This window comes from Scyliorhinus torazame, chromosome 14 (assembly GCF_047496885.1).
Source record: "Scyliorhinus torazame isolate Kashiwa2021f chromosome 14, sScyTor2.1, whole genome shotgun sequence".
NCBI classification, from domain to species: domain Eukaryota; kingdom Metazoa; phylum Chordata; class Chondrichthyes; order Carcharhiniformes; family Scyliorhinidae; genus Scyliorhinus; species Scyliorhinus torazame.
In genome coordinates, this window is record NC_092720.1 from 192,018,648 (window position 1) to 192,043,879 (window position 25,232).

Below are 25,232 nucleotides of genomic sequence, written 5' to 3' on the forward strand. Positions count from 1 at the left end.
CATTATTGCAGTTACATCACAGTTCCATGCAATCATCCAGGCTCTCAGTTCATCTGCCTTACCTGTTGCACTTCTTGCTCTGAAGCAAACATACTTTAGACCACAGTCCTGCTGAGCCCTGCGGCTTCCCTCTGCCTTCCCTCTTCCCTTCATTTCAGTCTCACTTGTTTCCTCAGTCACTTCACTTACTGGCCCGCTGCTACTGTGCCCATCCTCCTGGCACACACGTTTAAACCTACGCCAACAGCACTAGCAACCTCCCGCCCAGGATATTGGAGCCTCTCCGTCCTTCTTTTACAGCTCCCACCTTCCCCATAAGACATCTCAGTGATCCATTTATCTAAAGCCCTGCCTCCTACAACTCTTTAACCGCGTGTTCAACTTTTCTGTCTCCCTGCTCCAAGCCTCAGTAATAATAATAACCTTTATTGTCACAAATAAGCTAACATTATCACTGTAATGCAGATATTGTGAAAATCACCTCGTCACCACATTCCAGCGCCTGTTTGGGTACACGGAGGAAGAATTCCGAATGTCCAAGTGACCGAACAGCACCTCTTTCGGGACTTGTGGGAGGAAACCAGAGCACCCGGAGGAAATTCACGCCGACACAGGGAGAACGTGCAGACGCTGAACGGGGAGTAATCCTGAGATTACTAACCTCGAGGTCCTGCTTGCTAGATCCTGATCTAACTCCATGAATTGTCTTTGCAGAACCTGATCCCTCTTCCTGCCCATTGCATTGGTATCAATATGGATAATGATATCAGTATTTTTCCCATCCTATTTCAGGATGCCCTGTAGCCCTTTAGAGACATAAAGGACCCTGACACCAGGGAGGAAGTACACCCTAAACGGCATACCTAATTGAGAGGAGAACAGCCACAATAGGCTCCTGCTTTACCTGCTTGCCCCTCCTAGCGGTCACCCACCTAGCTGTCTGAAAGTGTGTTATGACCACCTCCCTGATATAATAGTATCTATTATATCCTGTGCCCTCTGTTTATGGAAGATATCGGGGCAGTCGACCCATGCAGTTCATACAGCCCGGTGAGAAGGATTTTTCTCGCCAGTGCATCGGCGTATCGACTTCTTTGTCGTTGGAAATTCGGTGCTCCAAGATAGTCAGAGTGGGATACAGTGCGGTAGTAGTGTACGGCCACGCTCCACTTTCGATGAATGTGAGGTTGATCGACGGCGGTGCACAACGCGGCACATGGAGGTTGGACACAACCCTCTGGGCGACAAGGACTTCTGCTAAAAAACTTCAAAGGACATTGGCGAATATGATACTAACAACCGGAACAGAGAAGTCTCACCTTCCGCGTTCCGGGAGGCACTGAAGGCTGTGATTTGAGGAGAAATTATCTCCTTTAAGGAACACAAGGAGAGGGAAGAGAGGGTGGCTCGGCAGGAACTGATGGACCATTCTGGAGGCTGACAGAAGATAATCAGAGGCCCTACCGTAGAACGTATGATGGAATGGAAAGACGTTCAAATTGATTTTATCCTGCTCTCCACCACGAAAGCAGAGCACCAACTTCGTCAGATATGGGGACGGTTCCACAAACGAGGAGACAAGGCCAGCCGTCTACCAGCTCGGAAATCAGTCAGCCACGACTGAAATAGCATAGGTAAAGGATATCAGAGGCGTACCGGTAGCCAATCCCCCAAAAAGGTCAACAAAAGTGTTCGAGGCCATCTACGGGCGACTGCAAAATTCAGAGCCCCCAATGAGTATTCGGGATGAAATAACTCGTCAAAGGGCTGCACATGCCTATCATGCATAGATAGACGGAGGGGGCTCGAAGCACCAGTAGGACTGTGAGAGGCCATGGACAGCACGAACTACATGTGGGCGGGGATGGGCCGGGACCCAACGGGTGCACGTCTACAAAACAATTGTGAACGGCATTAGTCCTGCACTGTGGGAAATGTTCGCAGACTCGTCAGCGAGGTGCAGATTACCTCCAAGGCTAATACAAGCCACCATATTGCTGATTTCAAAAACTTACAATGACTCAACGGAATGCGTATCAGACAGACCCATTTCGCTGCTGAATGCAGACGCGGAAATGCTGACAAAAGGTCTGGCTAAGCAGGTGGAGAACTATATGCCTGAGGCAGTCGCAGGCCAGACGGGCTTTGTTACGAGCTGTCAGCTACCAAAGAACATCAGACGATTGCTGATCGTGATAATGTCCCAATCCGGAAAGAGAACACCAGAGGTGATCGTCTCCCTTGACGCAGAACATTCCTTCGACAGAATCGAATGGAAATGCCTCATTAAAGTACTAGAGCAGTTTGAGCGAAGGACAGATTTCCCTCGGGAAAACTCCTGTACAACGACCCCCCCCCCCCCCCCCAGACCTTAAAAAAGGATCAGCTCCGAATGCTTCCAGCTGCACAGATGCAAAAGCCAACGCTGCCCACTGTCTCTGCTCCTGTTCGGCAATCGGACCGCTGGTGATCGCCCTCAGAGCGGCAAGAAGGTGGGAGGGTATGCGAAGAGGAGGCACAGAGCACAGAATCTCGCTCTATTTGGACGACCAGCTCCTATTCACCTCGGACCCACAGAGCGGCATGGAAGGAGTCATGAATTTCCTGGGAGAGTTTGGAGGCTTCTCGGACTACCAACTGAACCTGAACAAATTGAAGCAATTTCTGTCAACCCGAGAGGGGAAGAGACAGAGCTGGGGAATCTGCCATTAAAGGTCGCCCCAAACAAATGCAGCTACCAGGGCATCCAGATTGCCCATGATTGAACACGGATCCAACAGTGGAGCTGACCAGAATGGAAGAGAAAGTAAAAACGGACCTGTAAAGATGGGATACTCTCCAGCTGTCCCTAGCAGGGAAAGTACAGACGATCAAGATGGTCATACTGCCTAGGCCCCTCTCCCTGTTCAGGTCGTCATATTATGGCATGTCATGAGATTGTGTATGTGTGTGTGTGTGGATGGGGGGAGGGGGGGGGGCGTGGAGGTTGAATTCAATGGTCTACGAATACGTCCTACAAAGAAGAAGAAACATGGGTACCTGGCCCTCCGAAACCGAGAGTACTATGACGGGACAACCACGGCGGAAAGAAGGAAGGGGTGGGTGAAATAACCAGGCACAGAATGCGTGAGGATGGAGTGGACTTCCTGTCCATGAACCGACGCTCCGGGCCTTATCCAGGGAAGCACTCCCATCCCGCCAAGAAAACACTCAACAAGTGCAGTGGGGCGAGGGGGAGTGGGGGGGGGGGCGAGTTGGGTAGAAACCCTCAGAACATGGAACCAGATGAGGCAGCCCTTCGGCTTGACCGAAATGTCCACCAAGGTCTCTATCTGTGGCAAACATTGATTCACATCAGCCATACTTGACGTCGCCTTTGCGGGCTTAGACAGAACTTGGGGACACTGCCGGTTAGATACGTTTCCACTGAAGACATACGAGGAACCCTCGCGGAACTGACGGAGAGACTGGAGCTACCTCACAGAACTGAACTCTGCAAGGTGGCGATAGCTTAACCCACGGACACAGAAGAACACAATTTTGGAGGAACCACTGAAACATGTGGGCAGTCTGGGGAGGGTAACCGTGGTGACCTGTACAGACGACTATTAGAAAGGACATGTCCCCTCTGGACGAAACATGGAAAAAATGGGTGGAAGAGGTAAGGTCGGAAATAGGGTGGGGTGTCTTGAGCAAAGAACTGAGCATGGCCAACATCATCTCATCATGTGCAAGCCTAACCCTCCTGCAGCTGAAAAAGGCGCACAGAGCACACAGGTCAAGAACCCGAATAAGCAGAATCTTCCCGAATGTGGAGGAGAAATATGAATGATGTCAGAGACGCCCGGCCAACCACGCCCACACGTTGTGGACATGCCCTAGACTTGTTGAGGTTTGGGCAGCCTTGTTCGAAGCAATGTACAACGTGATGGGGGTGTGGGTGTAGCCGTGCCCATGAATGACAGCCTTTTGCGTATCTGACTAGGCAGAACTATTCATGGGAAAGAAGGCCGAGGCTCTTGCCGTTGGTTCCCTGTTCGGCTGGCGATCAGCAGCACTACACACAGCTGTAGACTGGTTGGCAGACCTCCCGGAATTTCTCCACCGGGATACGATCAAGCTCGAAATCGGAGTGTCAGAACGCGGCTCCCAGAAAGCGTGTGGCTCATCCACCAACTCGTTCATGGCCCTGTTCGAGGTCACCAACCGACATAGCGAGGGCAAGGAGGTGCACAGGAATCTAGGAGAGAGCGAGGAACCGACAGGGAAGTGAGGGATGGAGGAGACCTGAGGAAGAGGAGGCCGAGACAGCAAAATAATTGACACAGATATTAGAGTGCTCTGAGGAAGGCCACAAGGCATGGACCCCCCCCCCCCCCCGCGCCCCCACACACAAAAAAAAATGCTGAAGGCGAGGTGGCGGGCGGAACCAGAAGGGGCTGGGGCTAAAAAGGGGCAATTGGAGAACCCTACACACATGTAAAGACAAGGTAACTCCCTAATGAATTAGAAGCGACCCAGGAATGGACTCTAAAAGAACAAAACGAGGTGGCAGAAGAGACCAAGTGGCTGGGGGGAGGGTGGATCGGTACAAAGGAAAATATCTTGTACATTGTAACCGACTCATATATCCCTGTTGAATGTACGGTGTATAAAATGTAAAATCTTCAAAAAAACATTAAAATATATATTCAATGACTTTTTAGGAAGAGCTGGTCAAAGAATCAGAACCAATCGTCTAAGAAAAAGAAAACACATCGCCAATTCTCCTTTTCAAAATGCTCGATCCCTTACTTTCACACAGGGTAGTCCAGTTCTAGATTCTCGCACCAGAAGGAATATCCAGGCAACATCCACCCTGTAAACATTGCTCAGGTTTGTTTCTGTTTCAGGCAAGTCACACCTTACTCATCTGAACTCCAGTGGATACAAAGCGTGTCTGTTCAACGCTTTCTCACGAAACAGGCAGCTCATTCGGGTATTAATTTAGTAAAACGTCTCCGAATGTCTTCCAAAGTATAGGGACAAATTGTTGAGGTCTCAGCACACCACGCCCGTGGCAACCGTGATTACAAACCTGGGAAGGGTTTTGCCGACAAACCCGCCCCATGTTTTTGGTGGCTGACAAGGACACCAGCGGTATTTTTCGACCCTGCCATTGTCAACTAGATTTCCCGGTGACTGTACCCCTCGACTCCGGGAAACCCATGCGCCAGAGTGGGAATGGAATATCCTACCGGCGTGAACAGTCGGTAGATCACGCCCAAGATAAAGAACCCATTGATGACTCCTCTCGGCATCCTGTTGGCCAGCCAATTTCCATTTAGGACAGTATATCCGGGGTCAATTGGTTCAGTTCGTTGGACGGCTGATTCGTAACGTGGAGCGATGGCAATGCTGTGGGTTCAATAACTCCACCTGAAAACACGGAGTCAACTTCAATTTGCCATGGAAAGGGAAAAATATCGAGAATTTGAACAGAGGTCATTTTTGTCTGAACTGGTGGGATGTGGGACAAAGGGAATGTTGTTTTCTGCCCCACTATATATTTGGCTACAAAATTGAGCAACGTTGAATATGAATTACATTGTTGGTGCAATTCGTGGTACATAGACCGTTGATCCCTATGGTTGGTCACTCGAATCATGCATTATTTCCTTTGATTGTTTCCAATAGGCATAATGCTGTGCTGGAAAAGCCAAAACAAACATGTGATTCCATGATTGGGCGACGATTGCTGAAGATTCCGGAGTGCGCTGTTCGGTATCGTAACTTTCCCTGACAGTTAATCAGTATAGCTCACGACCTGGCTCTTTTACGGGTGTTAGAACGGGTGTATATTCACACCGAATGATTCGGTCTCTGTGAACCAAAGGAAAGTGTTCAAGCTTTTGAATTAGATAGAACTTGGGAACAGTATTATTGCCCGCTGCCATGTCTGTGACGATGCTTCGGCCTATCAGACTCCAATTATCAACGTTCAGCATCCTTTTCTCCTGCGGTACAATTTGCTGTGATCCTTTGACTTGCTGAGTGCAGAATGGAAACTGCGACTTGTGTCGCTTTCCCGCAATATTCAGATATCAATTAAGGAATGAAGGAACGAAAGTACGAGATAATGAAAGCGCGTGGGTGGAGGGGGTTAGTGGGGCGACTGGAATGCCATCCTTCTCAATATTATGCAAATTTGGCAACGTTTCTATAGTCTGCACGCTGATAATGTTATTGTGTAGCATTACCTGACAATCCATTCTTTGTAAAAGCCACAATAGTTTGAATAATCTGTACGAATGTGAATTTAGGATGATCGCAATTCTTATAAATATTTGGCTAACATCACCAAGTTCAATGCAAACTTCAGGTTTCTTTATGAGCACTTACCCCTTTCTTTCTCGCTGAACGCGTCTTCTGTGTAGTGAATATGGCGTTCACTTTGTTACAAATAATGTCGCTATGATATATCAACTGGTTGCAAAATAGGTCCTGTTAAATTTTTGACATGTTGGCTAATAATTAGTATAATCATCTGAAAACGTGCTGCATTTAGGAATATATAGCCATCTTTAAAAGAGCATTGAATCGTTAACGCAATATTAGGCCCAACAAATCTCATTGAACGTTGTGAAGAAGTGGACAGTGGCGGACAGGGGAATATCTATGAATGCCATTTATATGGGTTTCCAGAGGACATTTGATCAAGTCGCACACAAGAGGCTGTTAAAGAACATGGAAGCCCACCGAGTTGAGGGCAAATTATTGACATTGTTAGGAAATTGGTTCAGTGGCAGGTTGCACAGAAGATGGTAATGGATAATTACTCCAATTGGCAGGAGGTGGATACTGGTGGAAGACAGGGATCTGCTTTGCGTCCTAAATGATTAACAGTATACACTAATGCCTCGAATGATAGCATTGAAAATATTTTGAAATCTGTGGACTATACAAAGTTAAGTGGCATTGTAGACAGCCTAGATGACAGCGCCAAATTGTAATGAGATATTGACAGACTAGGAGCATGGGCAAAGTTTTGGCACATGGAATTTAATGTAAGCAAGACTGTGGTTATCCGTTTTGACTAAAAAAGGAGAAAGCTGAGTTATTTCTAAACCGAAAGAGGTTAGGTACAGTGGATGTCCAAAGTGACTTGGGAGTTCAGGTGCATGGGTCCTTAAAATGCCTGGAACAAGTGCAGAAAATAATCAATAAGCATAATAGAATGCTAGCCTTCATATTTAAAGGATTGGAAAATAAAGACACGGGAGATATGATGCAACTATACAAAACCCTGGTGAGACCCCCCTTGGAGTGCTGTGTTCTGTCCATCTCACCTTAGAAAGGACATTTTGGCCTTGGAGGGAGTGCATCTTAGTTTTAAAAAAGTGATACCTGGATTACAGGGGTGAAGTTACGAGGAGAGATTAGTCACATTGGACCTGTTTTCGCTCGAACATAGAAGGTTAAGGGGTGCTGTGATCAAGAAAGTAACAGGGAAATACATGGTATATAACGATAAACTATTTCCACTGGTTGGAGATTTTAAAACTTGGGGCATAGTTTAGAAATTAGGGCTAAGCGGTACAAGAGAGGTAATAGGAGGAACTTCTTAATTCAAACAGTGGAAGATGTTTGGAACTCTTGTCCACAACTAATGGTTGAAGCTAGATCAGTTGTTAATTTTAAATCTGGGACTGATAGATTCTTGATAAACAAATATATTAAGGCACTATGGGCTACAGGCAGGTATATGGCGTTAGATCACAGGTGAACCATGATCTCATTGAATCACGGGACTGTCTTGAGGTACTGAATGGCCGACTACTGTTCCTATGTCCCTTGAAAGTATTGACTGAAGTGATTTGTACACGTTGAAGAATGGAGCTTTTGTTTCGTATTTGGAGACTGGTTAATGCGAAATAAATGAGATAAAAATAATCGACTCATCCATAGGGGAACTGACCAGATCAACTGCAAACCAGATTTGCGCCGGATTTTACTTTCTACTCAAATCAGTGTAATGGGAGATTTTGTTATTTGGAAAACAACGTCACAACTCGATCACTTGGTGTGCCACAAAATGTGTTCCGTGAAAATAAAACTAATCTGCGAGTAACTGAAACACGAACTGAATATTGGGCAAGCGACTTAATAGAATAGGGCCCGATTAAAGCCGGAGGTGAATATGATGTCATAGAACTTGAGAGCACAGAAAGAACCCTTTTGGCCCATCATGTTTGGACGGCAATCACGCAGCTATCCATTCAAATCCAATTTTCCAACACTTGGCCTTGTATACTATAGCGCTATAAGTGCTCAACTAAATGCTTCTTAAACAATTTGAGCGTATCTGCCTCTACCACCCTTTGAGGCAGTGAGTTGCAGATTTTCATCACCCTGTGTTTTCTTTTTCAAAACCACTTTAAACCTCTGTCCCTTAGCTTGAATCTATATCCCCTGGCAATTTACTCCTACATTAAGGAGAAGTATTTCTTCTTATCTACCCCACCTACGTCCCTCATAATTTCTTCACTTCAATCTGCCTTCTTTGCTCTAAGGAAAATAACTGAAACCTAACCAACCTCTATTTCAGGCTGCACGTCTCCCACCCAGAGAAAATCGCCGTGAATCTGCTCTGATTCATTTCTCATGCAATTACTTCCTTGCTACAATGTGGCGAACAAAACTGCATTCAATACTCCAGCTATGAGCTAATAAATGTTTCACGCAGCTCCATCATAACGTCTGTGCTCTTATACTCTATGCATTGGCTCAGAAAGGTAAGACATCCATATGCCTTCTGAAGCACCTTATCGACCTGTCCAGGCATATTTTGGCAATCGCTCTAAGATCTCTTTGGTCTTCTGTACTTCGCAGCGTCCTAGCGTTCATTGTGTATTGCATTGCTTTGATAGTCGTCCCAAAGTGCATCTCCTGCTATCTACCTAGATGTTCCTAAGGTATGAAATAACGTCTTCCATCCATATCTTTATGAATTTATGTACTGATCCTAATGGTTTTGCACATTTAAATGCAACTATTCTGAGTGAGAGAATGAAAAATTCACCACGACCTATAAATGTCCATGACTTCACAGCATCAGCCTGCTCTCCTGCAGAATTGTAACCAGTCACGTTGGCTAACAGAGACACTGTTGATCTTATATAATCATTACCCGTTTCTGGTGATTTATATAGACAAATTAAAGCAACACAATGCACACTTAGCTCCAAGCTAGCGTATCAGAGTGTCCAGGACGGGAAAGATCACTTGGTTGCATGGTGTACCCGAAATAACCTCTCTCTCGATCTCTGCGAAACCAAGGAACTGTTCATCATAGAATTTAGAGTGCAGAAGGAGGCCATTCGGCCCATCGAGTCTGCACCGGCTCTTGGAAAGAGCACCCTACCCAAGGTCCACACCTCCACCCTATCCCCATAACCCAGTAACCCAACCCAACACTAAGGGCAATTTTGGACACTATGGGCAATTTAGCATGGCCAATCCACCTAACCCGCACATCTTTGGACTGTGGGAGGAAACCGGAGTACCCGGAGGAAACCCACGCACACACGGGAGGATGTGCAGACGCCGCACAGACAGTGACCCAAGCCGGAATCGAACCTGGGACCCTGGAGCTGTGAAGCATTTGTGCTATCCACAATGCTACCGTGCTGCCCGACTTCATCTACTTCAGGAAGCACAGTATGACACACGCCTCTGTCGCCATCAATGGCTCCGAAGTGGAGATGGTCGATAGCTTTAGGTTCCTGGGGTCACCATCACCAGAAGACTGTCCTGGTCCACTGACGTTGATGCAAAAGTTAAGAAAGCCCCACAAATTCTGCACGACGGAAGCTATATAAATTCTGCATGCCTCCATCGACTCACAGAAACCTCTGCAGATGGGCAGCACAGTAGCACAGTGGTTAACACAGTTGCTTCACAGCTCCAGGATCCCGGGTTCGATTCCTGGCTGTGGTCGCTGATTGTGCAGAGTCTTCACGTTCTCCCCGTGTCTGCGTGGATTTCCTCCGGGTACTCCGGTTTCCTCCCAAAGTTGTGCAGGTTAGGTGGATTGGCTATGCTAAATTGCCCTTAGTGTCCAAAAAATTTAGCTGGGGTTACGGGGATAGGTCACAAGTGTTGGCTAAATGGGGTGCTCTGTTGAAGGACTGGTGCAGACTCGGCGGGTTGAATAGCCTCCTTCTGCACTGTAAATGCTATGATTCTATGTGCCACGGAGAGCATCCTATCTGGCTGCATCGGTGCTTTGCATGGCGACCGCTCGGCCCACGATCTCAAGAAACTGCAGTGTGGCGAACTCAGCCCAACGTATCACAGAATATTTCCACCCTCCCATTGCTTCTGTCTGCACATCCCGCTGTCTCAGGAAGGCAGACACCATGGCCATTGACCTCCCATTCCCAGGCTTTGCGCATTTCCAGGCCCTTCCATCAGGCAGAAGATGCATAAGTCTGAAGACCCGTCCAGAGTTAGGAGCAGCTTCTGCTCCACAGTTACCTGACTCCTCAACGACTCTCCCTTGGACTAATCTGTTCCCTATAAGACACTGCTCACGATGCTCTATGTTGCTCATCCTTATTTTGCATTTGTTTTGTTATTTTGCCCTTGTTCCATACTGTAACTAATTATTTATTTGTCGATATACTATGTGCTTTTTCGCATCCACTGTAACTATCTTCTTTTTTGCCTACCGTGTACGTACTGTGTACGTTTCTTGGGCCGCAGAAAAATACTTTTCATCATACTTCGGTACATGTGACAATAAACCAATGAATCAATCAATCAAATTAACCAAACAATTAATCAATCAATCAAGATCGTTTGCCTCCTAAATTTGTTTCCTGGATTCCAGCAATTTTTCCATAGTTGAGCATTGAATTGTGTTATCTACAGTTGTTTAATAACTCTTATTTAAAGGAAATATAACTTAATAAGATTTAAACATACTAAATATTTAAATTTTTGGTGTGATATTTTCTTTCCCTCGTCCTTGGTATTTCTATTTCAATGGACTGCGATATTTCACCAAAAAATGAAATAAGAGGAATCACATTCGCTTCTGGGAAAATGATGGTATATTTTCAATCATCAAAAGTCCCATGCTTTAATAAATAACATCATAAATATTGATTGATGATCTAATTCATTCATAGTCTAATTAAACGGCGGAGAGGACTCGATGGACTGAATGGCCTACTTCTGCTGCTATCGCGTATTGCGCTATGCCCAAATGATTATGTTACGGTACTAGAAATCCACAAGTCATGATAATTCCTTGGCGACACAGATTCCAATCCAACAACCACAGCTGTTGGAATTTACAAGTCAGTTAATAAATCTGTAAATACTCTCATTAATGATGGTATCTGTTTCACTAATGCCATTTTGGGGAGGATAATTGCCATAATTATCTGGTATGGCCTATAGGTGACTCCAGAACCACAGCATTGATGCTCAACTGCCTTCTGAAATGTCCTTGTAGGCCACCCAAATCCATGATAATGAGGCATAGGCAACAATTGCTGACATTGTAAGCGACGCCCAGATCTCATGAACAAATAGTAATAAAACAAGATTTCCAATACAATGCGACATTTAGTAAACGGGTAGACTATTTTTCACTGTCTTCGCTCAGAATCCTCGGCAAAAATAATCAGATCTGTTTGAAATACATAAATTTATTTGTTTGACATTACTGGGTCTTGCATAATACCATGCTGATCTTTTGCCCATCAAAATTGAATGTCATAACCAAACTGAAAATGCTTGCTTGCTGGTTCGAATTAACTTATTGAACTTATAATTTGTGTCGGTCTTGCAGATCTTTCGACGGTTTGTCATTGAATAGGATATTAGCAAAACTGTCCACTTTAGTAATCTGTTAGAGAAGGGATAGTAGTGGATTGACATTGCTAAAATATTGTTTTCAAGAGACTGAAATTCAGTGGGTTGTTGATTGGCCGTCTGATCGTCGATTGAACGTTTGTTTACCGCCAAACGTTTTTGCAAGTTTGTTTTTGCTGAAACATCGCATGACGACTGGTTTAAATGATATATATGTATGCAGCTGATCTGTTGTGAACATTGGTAAATAATTAATCAGCGAACCGCAGGAGCTGGTGTCACATAATCTCCACCTGGAAAGATGGGGGAACACAGCACCGCAGTGCAAAACACAAAGGTACGGTGTTCACAACAATGTTAAGGAAAGAGGAGGATCTATCTCGAGCTGGTTCTGGATGATTTCTGTTTCAATAGTGCTCAATAAACCTAACGAAATCCGGGGCAAAGCAGGCCGTTCCGTCAGTCATGATCATCAAAAACATGCACTATCTCCACCACTTACATACAACTCCCCAAACCTCCGTCAAAAGCACTTGTACGAACATACGAATGAATAGTAGTAATAGGCCCGTCCTTCATGTTCCGCATATGATAAAATCATGGCTTATCTGATTGTGGTGTCAATTCATTCCTGCACCGTATTCCCTTAGATTCCTTTGTTAGACAAGAGTCTATATGACTCTACCTAATATATATTTAGCGATCTTGCTTTCACTGCTCTCGTTACAGGAGACTTCCACAGACTCACGGGCTATCGAGGGAGAAAATAAATCTGATCTGTGTCTTAAACGAGAGCCCCATTATGGTTAAACTACGTGCACTAGTTCTCACATCTCCCACAAAGGGAAACCTTTCAGCACCCACTCAGTAAATATCTTCAATATCTCATGTGCTCCAATAACCTCACCTCTCATTCGTCACGCCTACAGTGCATACCGCTCTAAACTGCCCTCAGTGTCCTCTTAAGGTACACCTTAACACAGGGAAATACTCAGATAAACCTTGTCTGAACTGCTCCAAATGCAACTATATCTTCTTGAGAAAGAACAAAATTGTACACAGTTCTCCCATGTAGTCTCACAAATGTATTGTGCAACTGTAGTATCACATCCCTATTGTCATATTCAACTTCACTTGCAATTAAGGCAAAACCATTGTCCCTGAAAGAGTACGCTTTGTGATTCGTGTACCCGGCAACTCAGATTTATTTGTACCACAGAGTACTGCAATATTTCTCCATTTAAGTAATATGCTGCTTTTCTATTGTTCACTCCAACATGGACAGTTGCACATTTTCTCACATTGGATTCTATCTCCAAAATCACATCATCAAGGAACTCTAAACTATTAGTCAGGCACGACTTGCCTTTCACAGAATGATTTTGGCTCTATTGAATTGAAATAAGATTTTCCACGTGCCCAGCAATATCCATTTTTATACTAGTTTCCAACATATTCCCAAGACAGACTTTTGGTGAACTAACCTGTAACGTCCTGCTCTCTGTCTCCCTCATTTCTTGCCAGATGAGTTGCATTCGCTAATTTGCAAGATAATTGGACCTTCCTGGTCTCCATTACTTTTTGGAAAAATAAGAGCAATGCATATGCGAACTCAACAGCATGATCTCTAAATTTTAGAAGGATAAGGGCAGAAGGCAGATGGAATGATGAGCGCCTTCCGGTTAACCTCGAATCCACCCACCATTCCGACTTGGAACTATATCTGCATTCCTTCGTTGCAGCTGTATAAACACCTTGGCACTATGTGAGCACCTCCATCAGATTGACTGCAGCTGTTCCATATTGAGCATAAAAATATCAAGGGCTAATAGGGATTGGCAGCAAATGTTGGCTTTCTCCCTGATGCCATCATCCTATGAAGAAGAAAAATATGCCTTTTCTTTGATGTCAGCGAGTCAGTGTGCATATTACGTATGCAACAGTTTCATATTTTTCATAAAGGTTGTTCTCTTACTTCAGGACTACGACTATTCGTTCTGAAACATCCAAACAGGAAAAACGTCCACCCAGCATCTTACATAAAATATTCCTTCTAGATTCCATGCATTTCATTGAGATCAAATACCGGCTGTTCTAAACCCCGAGGAAGTACGTCTTTTCCAGTCAATCATGGCTCACGTGCGCATTTTTGGAAAAGTGCAGAGTATATATGTTGCATTTCCTGCAAGGGAAGAATATTGTTTGCCAGTTAAATAGAGCAAAATTGTGTAGAGAACTTCTCGTATTGCCACACCATGTCCATATGTAATTGCAATGCAATTTATTTGTATTGACCGAATGGTGGCACAATGGTTTAATTTGCTGCCTCACAGCGCCAAGGACCCGGGTTCAATTCTGGCCTTGGGTAGTTGTCTGTGTGGTGTTTGCACTTTCTGCCCACATCTATGGGGGTTACCTCCAGGTGCTCCAGTTTCCTCTCACAGTCCTACATATGCAGGTTATGTGGACAGGCATTATAACATTGGCCCTCAGTGTCCAGGGATATTTGATTTGTCTCGAGTGAAAAGTATTGTTCCTTGCATGCTATACAGACAACGCATGCTGTACATAGCGAAGGAAGGAGAGACTGCAGAGTGCAATGTTGCAGTAATAGCTGGGGTGTAGAGAAAATATGAACTTAATACAAGGTAGGTCAAATTCAAAATTCTGATGGACTTCTAGGGAAGACGTTGTTTTTGAGTCGGTTGGGACATGACCTCAAACGTTTGTATCTCCTTGCCGACGGGGAAGGTGGAAGAGAGTATGTCCGGGGTGCGTGGTGTCCTTAAAAAGGCTGGCTGCCTTTCAGAGGCAGCGGGAATTGTAGACAAAGTCAATGGATGGGATGCTGTTTTGCGTGATGGATTGGGCAACATTGAGAACCTTTTGTAGTTTCCTGCGGTCTTGGGCAGAACAGGATCCATCCCAACTGTGATACAAGGAGAAAGAATGCTTTCCATGATGCCTCAGTAAACGTTGGTGAGAGTTGGAGTTGACATGCCAAATTTCCTTAGACTTCTGAGTAAGTAGAGTCGTTGGTGGGCGTTCTTAACTATAGTATCGGCATGGGGAGACCAGGACAGGTTGTTGGCGACCTGGACACCTAAAAACTTGAATCTCTCGACCGTTTCTATTTAGTTCCCATTGATGTAGACAGGGGCATGTTCTCGACTACGCTTCCTGAAGTCGGTGACAATCCCCTTCATTTTGCTGGCATTCAGGGAGAGATTATTGTCTTCCGCACCAGTTCACCAGATTTTCTATCTCATTCCTGTACTCTGTCTCGTCATTGTTTGACAGGGTTATACTGGCTTACGGGGGCAGGTGCATGGTTCTCGATAAAGTGCTCTTTCAGAGGGTCGGTGCAGGCTTTATGGGCTCCAGGGTCGACTTCTGCACTATAGAGATTGTATATTGCAATGCTTTATTTATTAAATGTTAACATGTAACATCCATTTCGAATTTTTCACTTTTTCTGCACGTTATCGTTCTTCATGTGTGAGCAAAGACCACCAGGCGACTCTGGGTCCAAAAATGTCCCAGTCTTTCACCCGTCAGACATGATTTTGCTTTTATCTTACACGGTGGATATCAGCGCAATTTTCGACATTATATCCCAATGGCCTCCTTCTTGCCCATTACTTTCCTGGATAATTTCATGCCTTGTTCACGAGACCCACAAGGCATGTGTTCCCACCCAGAGTCAAAATCTTGAAAAATATGATTATTGTATCGTCAGCTGGTCTTTGATACTGATTGGAAATAGCGGAAGCCCAAACATACATTTTAGACAAAACCGGTCAATCCTGTGTCTCAACTCTTTTTTTGTCATTATCCGTATCTCAGTCAAAGCTATTGAGCACAAGCAGATGGAACATAGTATTGTGCAATGACGTGTTGGTGCATGTCAACTTGTCGAATGTTTACTTTTTTGAAAATTGAAAGAAGCTACACCTCCCTCATATAGTGTTACGTACATCATATAAAACGTAATATTCAAGCGCGATTTCCCTTCCACATATATGTGAATTATCTAATAATACGTATAACGTTTCTGTGACATAAGAACATAAGAACTAGGAACAGGAGTAGGCCATCTGGCCCCTCGAGCCTGCTCTGCCATTCAATGAGATCATGGCTGATCTTTGTGGACTCAGCTCCACTCTCCGGCCCGTACACCATATCCCCGAATCCTTATAGTCTTTAGAAAGGTATCTATCTTTTTCATAAAAACGTTTAAAGAAGGAGCCTCAACTGCTTCACTGGACAAGGAATTCCAGAGATTCACAACCCTTTGGGTGAAGAAGTTCCTCCTAAACTCGGTCCTAAATCTACTTCCCCTTATTTTGAGGCTATGCCCCCTAGTTCTGCTTTCCCTGACCAGTGGAAACAACCTGCCCGCATCTATCCTATGTATTCCCTTCACAATTTTATATGTTTCAATAAGATCCCCCACATCCTTCTAAACTCCAATGAGTACAGTCCCAGTCAACTCAACCTCTCGTCATAATCTAATCCCCTCAACTCTGGGATCAACCTAGTGAATCTCCTCGGCACTCCCTCCAGTGCCAATATGTCCTTTCTCAGGTAAGGAGACCAAAACTGAACACAATACTCCAGATGTGGCCTCACCAACACCTTATGCAATTGCAGCATAATCTCCCTAGTATTGAACTGCATCGCTCTAGTAATCAAAGACAAAACTCGATTAGCCTCCTTACTCACCTGTTGCACCTGCACACTATCTTTTTGCGACTCGTGCACCAGCCACCCAGGTCCCTTTGCACAGCAGCACGTTTTAACATCTTATCGTTTAAATAATAATCCATTCTGCTGCTATTCCTCCCAAAATGGATAGCCTCACACTTGGCAACATTGAATTCCATCTGCCAGACTCTAGCCCATTCACCTAACCTATCCAAATCCTTCTGCAGACTTCCGGTATCCTCTGCACATTTTGCTTTACCACTCATCTTAGTGTTGTCTGCAAACTTTGCCACATTGCACTTGGTCCCCAACTCCAAATCATCTATGTAAATTGTGAACAACTGCCGGCCCAACACTGATCCTTGAGGGGACCCCACTAGTTACAGGTTGCTAACCAGAGAAACACCCATTTACCCCCACTCTCTGCTTTCTGTTAGTTAACCAATCCTCTACCCATGCTACCACTTTACCCTCAATGCCATGCATCGTTAGTTCATGCAGCAACCTTTTGTGTGGCACCTTGTCAAAAGCTTTCTGGAAATCCAGATATACCACATCCATTGGCTCCCCGTTATCTACTGCACTGGTAACGTCCTCACAAAATTCTACCAAATTAGTCAGACACGACCTACCCTTTATGAACCCATGCTGCATCTGCCCAATGGGACAATTTCCCTCCAGGTGCCGCGCTATTTCCTTCTTAATGATAGCTTCCAGCATTTTCCCTGCAACCGAAGTTAAGCTTACCGGCCTATAATTACCCGCTTTCTGCCGACCTCCTTTTTTAAACAGTGGTGTCACGTTTGCTACTTTCCAATCCTCTGGGACCACCCCAGAGTCCAGTGAATTTTGATAAATTATCACTAGTGCGTTTACAATTTCCCTAGCCATCCCTTTTAACACTCTGGGATGCATCCCATCAGGGCCAGGAGACTTGTCTACCTTTAGCCCCATTAGCTTGCCTAATACTGCCTCCTTAGTGATTACAATCATCTCAACGTCCTCACCTATCATATCTTTATTTCCATCAGTCGCTGGCATGTTATTTGTGTCTTCCACTGTGAAGACTGACCCCAAAAAACCTGTTCAGCTCCTCAGCCATTTCCCCGTCTCCTATCATTAAATCTCCCTTCTCATCTTCCAACGGACCAATATTTACCTTAGCCACTCTTTTTTGTCTTATATATTTGTAGAAGCTTTTACTATCTGCTTTTATGTTCTGAGCAAGTTTACTTTCATAGTCTACCTTACTCTTCTTTATATCTTTTTTAGTAGCTTTCTGTTGTCCCCTAAAGACTTCCCAGTCCTCTAGTCTCCCACTAATATTTGCCACTTTGTATGTTTTTTCCTTCAATTTGATTCACATTTGACCCGAGACTGCTTCAACCACTTACTGGCGCTACATTTATAAGTGAAACACAACAACTGCTTATTTTCAACAAATATAGTGGTAAGACATACAATACTTATAATAGAATAACAGCTAGATTATCTACTACTCCTCCCTTTTACCATCCCACCCTCTAACCATGCACATGCAATACAGACAAATAGGGAGGGTAGCTGAACAAACAATAAGAGGATTAATATGAATTGAAATATGAATGTCCTTGCTTCGGATGCTGACATCGTTGCAGCAGCAGTCTGTCCTCCCAGGATGTGGAGTGATTGGAACCACCCATTGGACAGCTAACAAGGATCTTCCGGTGGTGCCATTCAGTCAGAACTCCTGGTTTCAGCAGTCTCTCACAGTCTCAGTCCTATGTAATTCACATTTGTTTCCAACTCCGGCAGAATATCACAGCCTTTCGGAGGTAAGAACAGAGCTCCCCACACGGATTTTAAAAACGCTTTTAAAACTGCTGACCTTGCTTTCTGCTGGTGGTTTTTCTAAATTTCCTTAAGGTTTTATCTGTCTCCCCTCAAACCACTGAGACTTGTCTCAGCCCGAGCTTTCGTCTTGCTTCGTTTCCAGTCTCACCAGAACGACCTCCTAGAATGTCCTCCAGCTGTACTGAGGAGACAACAGAGTCTCTACTCGGGCGTCTGAGAGATATTTACCCCTGCAGGGAGGTAGAAACTCAAAGAGACTGGAAACGAAGCAAGACGAAAAGAAGAGCCTCCTTCAGATTTGAGTTCAAAATGAAACTAACCTCTGGTAGCACAGTCTCACAGGTAATGAACATTGCAGAATGGTCAGGAGCAATCAGAATAGATTATCAGACACGCCGCAGCGTTCAGAAACAGCTCAGTGTCCGCCAGCCAAATCCATCAAGACGAGGCAACACTGATTTCAGACCAAGCAGAACATCCAGCTGGAGGTCGCTTTAAAAAAAAACCTGAAGTCCATCTTAAAGGCATAGGTCCCAGTAATTGTCCAGGTACAAATATTAAATATCAGAATAACAGAAATTAAAAGGAAAAAAAGAAGGCAACGATTAACTGGAGAATCCTTACACTCTCAAATTATATTCTAGTTTACTGTGTGTCATATTATTAGAGGCATCCTCTTTACTCCTGGTGTCAGGCTAACTGGTCTGCATTTATTTGTTGTCCCATTCACTCCATTGTTGAATGGTGGATCGACATATATTGCCTGCCAAACTACGGACGGTTCTGGAATCGATGTAAATGAGATGATCATAAACAAATCAATACTGCCCACCCAGCTTATTGCCCTATTATGCAACTTTTATTTCATTTTAAAAATAGCTCCCATGATATAAATGTCGATGTTACACGAAAGTGAAATTTTCAAATTACTGGTGCAAGTTTTACCGTAAATTCTAAATTAACAAAACGATCATTTTGTTTCTCACCCGTGTCTTTCAGACTTTTCCTCAGTTGGTCCATTTCTAGAAAATCACATCAGAACTCATAAGCTGTTTTAACTTACGATCTAATGCAGCACATTTGATTTGCTCCCTCGTTATATTTAAAACATTTATTTTTATTTCCGTTTTACGCGATGTAATGAAGCAAATAGAGTGACATTGCTGACGTACTTGCAATTCTGGAGTTTGCATACCAGGAGTAGTGTCTCACTGTTCCAATTGATTGATGGAAATTAAAGAAAGGGCAGAAAATAAAGGGCGAGCAGCACAGCCTGGCAGCGAATCTCGAATAATGGGTGCAATTTGACATCACAAGAAAGGACAGATTGAAAGGCTATAAAATACAAAAAATGGACCATCATGACATTAAGCTCAGAGAAATGAAAATCGCTTATTGTCACAAGTAGGCTTCAAATGAAATTACTGTGAAAAACCCCTAGTTGCCACATTCCGGCGCCTGCTCGGGGAGGCTGCTACGGGAATTGAAACGTGCTGCAATGGCCAGCGATTGAGCCCTGTGCTAAACCAGCCCTTTTCATCTCCAGGCACTATCATCTCACTTGAAAGCAATTTCGTGAGATGGAACTCAAAATTAGAATACCATTGGGCATCCGCTTAAGGTAATTAAAGTCTTCCAAAGGCACCAGTGAGCATTACTACCAAGTGCAGATATTTCTGGGCTGCGACCCTTACTCACGGGTGTTTGGGGCTGGCTGGAATGGCAATTGAGCAAGGTTTTATACACACCATTGTGTAGGCACATAAAGTGGTCAGAAAGGCTGAAGATCTGGGATTGAAGAGGGTAAGGCATCAGAAGAATTTGCTTTATAAGATAAACAGCATGTATTTTTGAAATAACGAGGCACTCTGGGTTAGTCACGCCTGGTATCTGCGTCGATTCGACATAGTGCTTTGAAGGCCTGCTTGCAAATTCTCCAAAGTGCATCGTGTGCATCCTGATACGAATTGGCGTCAAACTGGTTAGCACTGCGGCGTCACAGCGCCAGGAGTCAAGATTCGATTGTCGACCTTGGGTGACTGTCTGTTTGGAGTCACCTCAAGTTACTTACCATCCTGACTTGGAAATGCTTCGCTGTTGTTTCACTTCAAAATTCTGGATCTCTCTCTCTCATAGCGTGTATCTGCACCACGTGGACTGCAGGGTTTCAAGAAAGCAGCTAGCCACCATTTTCGCAAAGAGAGTTATTGATGAGCAATAAATTCTCCCAAAGCCAATGAAGTCAACATCCCTTGAATAAATTAAAAAACAGTACTTCAAAGTGCTTCGTTGTCCATTTTGTACTATTTGAATCCTTTGTCTTGCACACTCACTTGCTGAGTTCGTGTATTCCATTTCCAGCTTTGCTGCTCCCTTCTCGATCTGCGCTCATTGTTTAATCCCCACTAGACGGGAATACTCCGGCCATTGCATTTGAATTTTCCTGCCGGCAGCGAACTCTGACCAACGGGTTTCCCGGCGGCATGGGCTTACGACAGTGGGAAATCTAATTGATAGTCTAAGAATTACGTGCCGCCAACGAACAGCACACTGCAGAGAAACACGTGGCTGGGGAACCGGAGAATGCATCCCAAGGTATCTGAATCCGTTTTGAATTAGCACTATCCTGATTGAAATTCTCCACCATCCTGCCGTGTGTTCCTGGGCAGAACAGCGTCGCTGGTAGCAGGGTTCTGCGTTGCCGCTACGGGTCAATTTCCCATTGTAAGTGCAACATGCCGCCGGAAAATGCACGGGCCAGGAAAACAATGGTGGCTTTTGCTCGGGCCGGGGGAGCAGGGGGAGATGGCGAGGAAGTGGGTTTCATGGTCAGGGCGGACAGGCGTGGATCACCATTCCCGCAGCCGGAGACGTTGCCTTGTGGCGCGTACGCTGCTGACAGCCGACTGTGAACCTCGGGCCATGGGCCATCCGGGTGTCCCCCCAGCCTACCCCACTGTGTTCCCGACTAATTCTGCACTGTTTTTCATTGCAAGCGATTGGGTTCTACGTGGCGCCAGTACTATCCCTCCACAGTCATTGAATCAGACCAGTTTGAGCGACGGTTTTGCTGTGGTGAAAGTCCATGAATTGAGCACTGCCGTTAACACATTACGCGGGATTCTCCATAGGCCAATGCCGAATTCGGGAAACGCGATTGGGCGCAGAAGAGCCTCTGATGATAAAATCGCGGTAGACACCAGTTTGATACCAAATCACGATTCTGCGATTACCCTGAAAATGGGGTAACTGCGACGCGGCCCGCAGTGGAGTTTATACAAAACTGGCATATCATTAGTGGGGCTGACACAATATAGAATCATAGAATCATAGAATTTAAAGTACAGAAGGACACCAGCCCATCGAGTCTGCATCGGCCATTGGGAAGAGCACCTCCACCCCTCCCCCATACCTCATCACCCCACCAATCTTTTTGGACACTACGGGCAATTTATCATGGCCAATCCACCAAATCTGCACATCTTTGGACTGTGGGACGAATCCAAAGCACCCAGAGGAAACCCACGCAGAATCGGAGAGAACGTTCAGACTTTGCACAGACAGTGGCCCAAGCCAGGAATCGAACCTGGGATCCTGGAGCTGTGAAACAACTGTGCTGACCATTGTGCTACCATGCTGCCCCGGGGCCTCCGCGGTTCTCCGCCTCCGATGTGCCGAGTTCACGATGGCGTGATTCACTTGTCGTTTCAAAAATCGCGAACCTGACGTGGTAGCTGCTGAGAGAGAGGTAGAAGAGGTTCGACATGAAGAGAAGTGACTGCGGGCTGTCAGCCAAGACACTACCCGTGTTTGCTGGGGTATGGGTCCCCTGACAGGGCCGCAGAGGGGACGGGGGGCAGGACGAGCGGCCAGCGTGCAACCCACGCGGGTCGGGGGCGATGCCAAGGCACCGAATGCCATTATGCCGGCCATCTTGCTGCACACCCACTGACCACCCACCCCGGCTCCTGGTTCTACACAGTGACACCGGCCGTATGGGAGCGCCCAATCTGGCCCGGGGCATGGACACCACATCCCAAAGTGACACCCCTTACTTCCCACACTGCCAAACACCCCACTTGCAACCCCTTTGTTATACATACGTGCAGTGCTACGATGTGTGGGGCATTGGCTGGCAGCAAAGCGGATGATTGGATGGAGGATGATGACAACCCATGCTACGATGAGCTCTTGTGCTCCGCATCGTATGACAACGTCTGACATGCCCACAGTTGCACCATCCACCTGGGTGATCACTGCATCAAGGCTGACCATTGCATCTCAAGGTTGGACCAAATCCCTGGGGTGGGGGTGGTAGGGATAGTCGGAGGGCGGTGAGGTGGTGCACTGAGGAGGGTGAGGTTAGGATGGTGAGGAGCACGGTTTACAATAGGGTCTTCACCAGCCAGGCCGGACCATCCAACCCCTCAAACGCATCAGACAGAGCACTGAGACAGGTTGTGACTGCGGTACCAAGTATTTACAGTGGACAAATACTTCCAGATATGGGCCCTTGCGCCTATAACTAAGGTGTGCCCTGCACCCGTGCTATCTTAACTGGTGTCTAGCCTTCTGGCCTTACGGCCCCTAATACCTCGCCGAGGTGGTTCCCCAGACAGTACAGCAGGGGTGGGGGAGGCCTCCTGTGACTCCTGCCTTGCAACAAGGGTTCGCATTGGCGCGCGGTTCGTGGATATACCCGGCCGCTACTCGGGTGTCCCATGTAGCTTGCTGTCGTCTTGTTCTTCCTGCTGCCCTCCAGGTGCGCCAGGGACAGGAGAGGGGGCGTCCGAGATGCTGCGGTGTTCCAACATCTCTCCTGCACGAGTCACCAGCAAGGGCCCCATCACATCCTACCATCTCGGTATGTTCGATGGGCGCGGGCTACTTCATAGGACTGGGGCGCAAGAACAGCCATCCCCTGATGCCTCTCCACTACGTGGTTCTGCCAGTAAGTGGGCAGCACAATAGCATGGTGGTTAGCACAATTGCTTCACAGCTCCAGGGTCCCAAGGTCGATTCACGCTGGGGTCACTGTCTGTGCGGAGTCTGCACATCCTCCCCGGATAATCAAGGGGCCAGCTCTGGACTCAACTTGTGTCTGCATGCTCACGACCATGAATTGGACTATCTCCGTCTGGGGCTGCACCACGTCACGCTGCGATTGTGCCACCACCAAATGGTGCTGGGCAGCACGGTGGCATCGTGGATAGCACAATTGCTTCACATCTCCAGGGTCCCAGGTTCGATTCCGGCTTGGGTCACTGTCTGTGCGGAGCCTGCACATCCTACCCGTGTGTGCGTGCGCTTCCTCCGGGTGCTCCGGTTTCCTCCCACAGTCCAAAGATGTGCAGGTTAGGTGGGTTGGCCATGCTAAATTGCCCTTAATGTCCAAAATTGCCCTTAGTGTTCGGTGGGGTTACTGGGTTATGCGGATAGGATAGAGGTGTGCAGTTGGGTAGGATGGTCTTTCAGAGAACCGGGGCAGACTCGATGGGCCAAATGGCCTCCTTCTGCACTGTAAATTCTATGATAATCAAGGGGCCAGCTCTGGACTCAACCTGTGTCTGCATGCTCACGACCATGAATTGGACTATCTCCATCTGGGACTGCACCACGTCACGTTGCGATTGTGCCACCACCAAATGGTGGTGGGCAGCACGGTAGCATCGTGGATAGCACAATTGATTCACAGCTCCAGGGCCCCAGGTTCGATTCTGGCTTGGGCCACTGTCTGTGCGGAGTCTGCACATCCTCCCCGTGTGTGCGTGGGCTTCCTCCGGGTGCTCCGGTTTCCTCCCACAGTTCAAAGATGTGCAGGTTAGGTGGATTGGCCATGATAAATTGCCCTTAGTGTCCAAAGTTAATATCAAAGTGGCTCTGTCTCTGCCTGTGAGAGGGTAGCCCTGTCCTGGGCCTCGGCCACCGCCTGCACAGAATGCCCCAGGCCTAAGCCGTGCTGATCCATCGCTGAAACCGTCTTCCGCAATGCCTCCTTCGTGGATGCTGGCCGTGCGGTGTTGGCCTGGGTGGCATGCATGGCCGCCGCCAACCCTGCCCCTGCACGCGGTTTGACTCCTCCACCTGTGCCCGCAGGTGCTGGATACTCGCCGACATCACCACTTGTTGTCACTGGCTCTCTGTCTGCATCTTTCTGTGCGAGATTGAAATATTTTACTTACACTAAAAAAAGTTTCACTTTGGAACGAACTGCCATGTTCTTGTTCACTCAGAACATTACAGCGCAGTACAGGCCCTTTGGCCCTCGATGTTGCGCCGACCTGCGAAACCATTCGAAAGCTCATCTACAGTATTCCCTTATCGTGCATATGTCTATCCAATGACCATTTGAATGCCCTTCGTATTGGCGAGTCCACTACTGTTGCAGGCAGGGCATTCTACGCCCTTAGCACTCTCTGAGTAAAGAACCTACCTCTGACATCTGTCTTATATCTATCTCCCCTCAATTTCAAGCTATGACCCCGCGTGCTAGACATCACCATCCAAGGAAAAAGGCTCTCACTGTCCACCCTATCCAATCCTCTGATCATCTTGTACGCCTAAAATTAAGTCACCTCTTAACCTTCTTCTCTCTCACGAAAACAGCCTTTCCTCATAAGATCTTCCCTCCATACTCCCTCCATACCAGGCAACATTCTGGTAAATCTCCTCTGCACCCTTTCCAATGCTTCCACATCCTTCCTACAATGCGGTGACCAGAATTGCACGCAATACTCCAAATGCGGCCGCACCAGAGTTTTGTACAGCTGCAACATGACCTCATGGCTCCGAAACTCAATCCCTCTACCAATAAAAGCTAACACACC

General features: G+C 46.2%; 1 protein-coding gene across 1 annotated transcript in view; it reads right to left on the reverse strand.

Annotated features, from left to right (window-relative positions):
* The window catches only part of LOC140389103 (uncharacterized), a 383,180-nt gene that overhangs the window by 290,060 nt on the left and 67,888 nt on the right, over positions 1–25,232 (reverse strand). Inside the window, exons 16-17 of the mRNA XM_072473262.1 lie at positions 19,392–19,427; positions 6,382–6,408 (exon numbers count right to left, since the gene is read on the reverse strand). Of these exons, the coding sequence (XP_072329363.1) occupies positions 6,382–6,408; positions 19,392–19,427 (63 nt within the window). The remainder of the gene's footprint in view (positions 1–6,381; positions 6,409–19,391; positions 19,428–25,232) is intronic.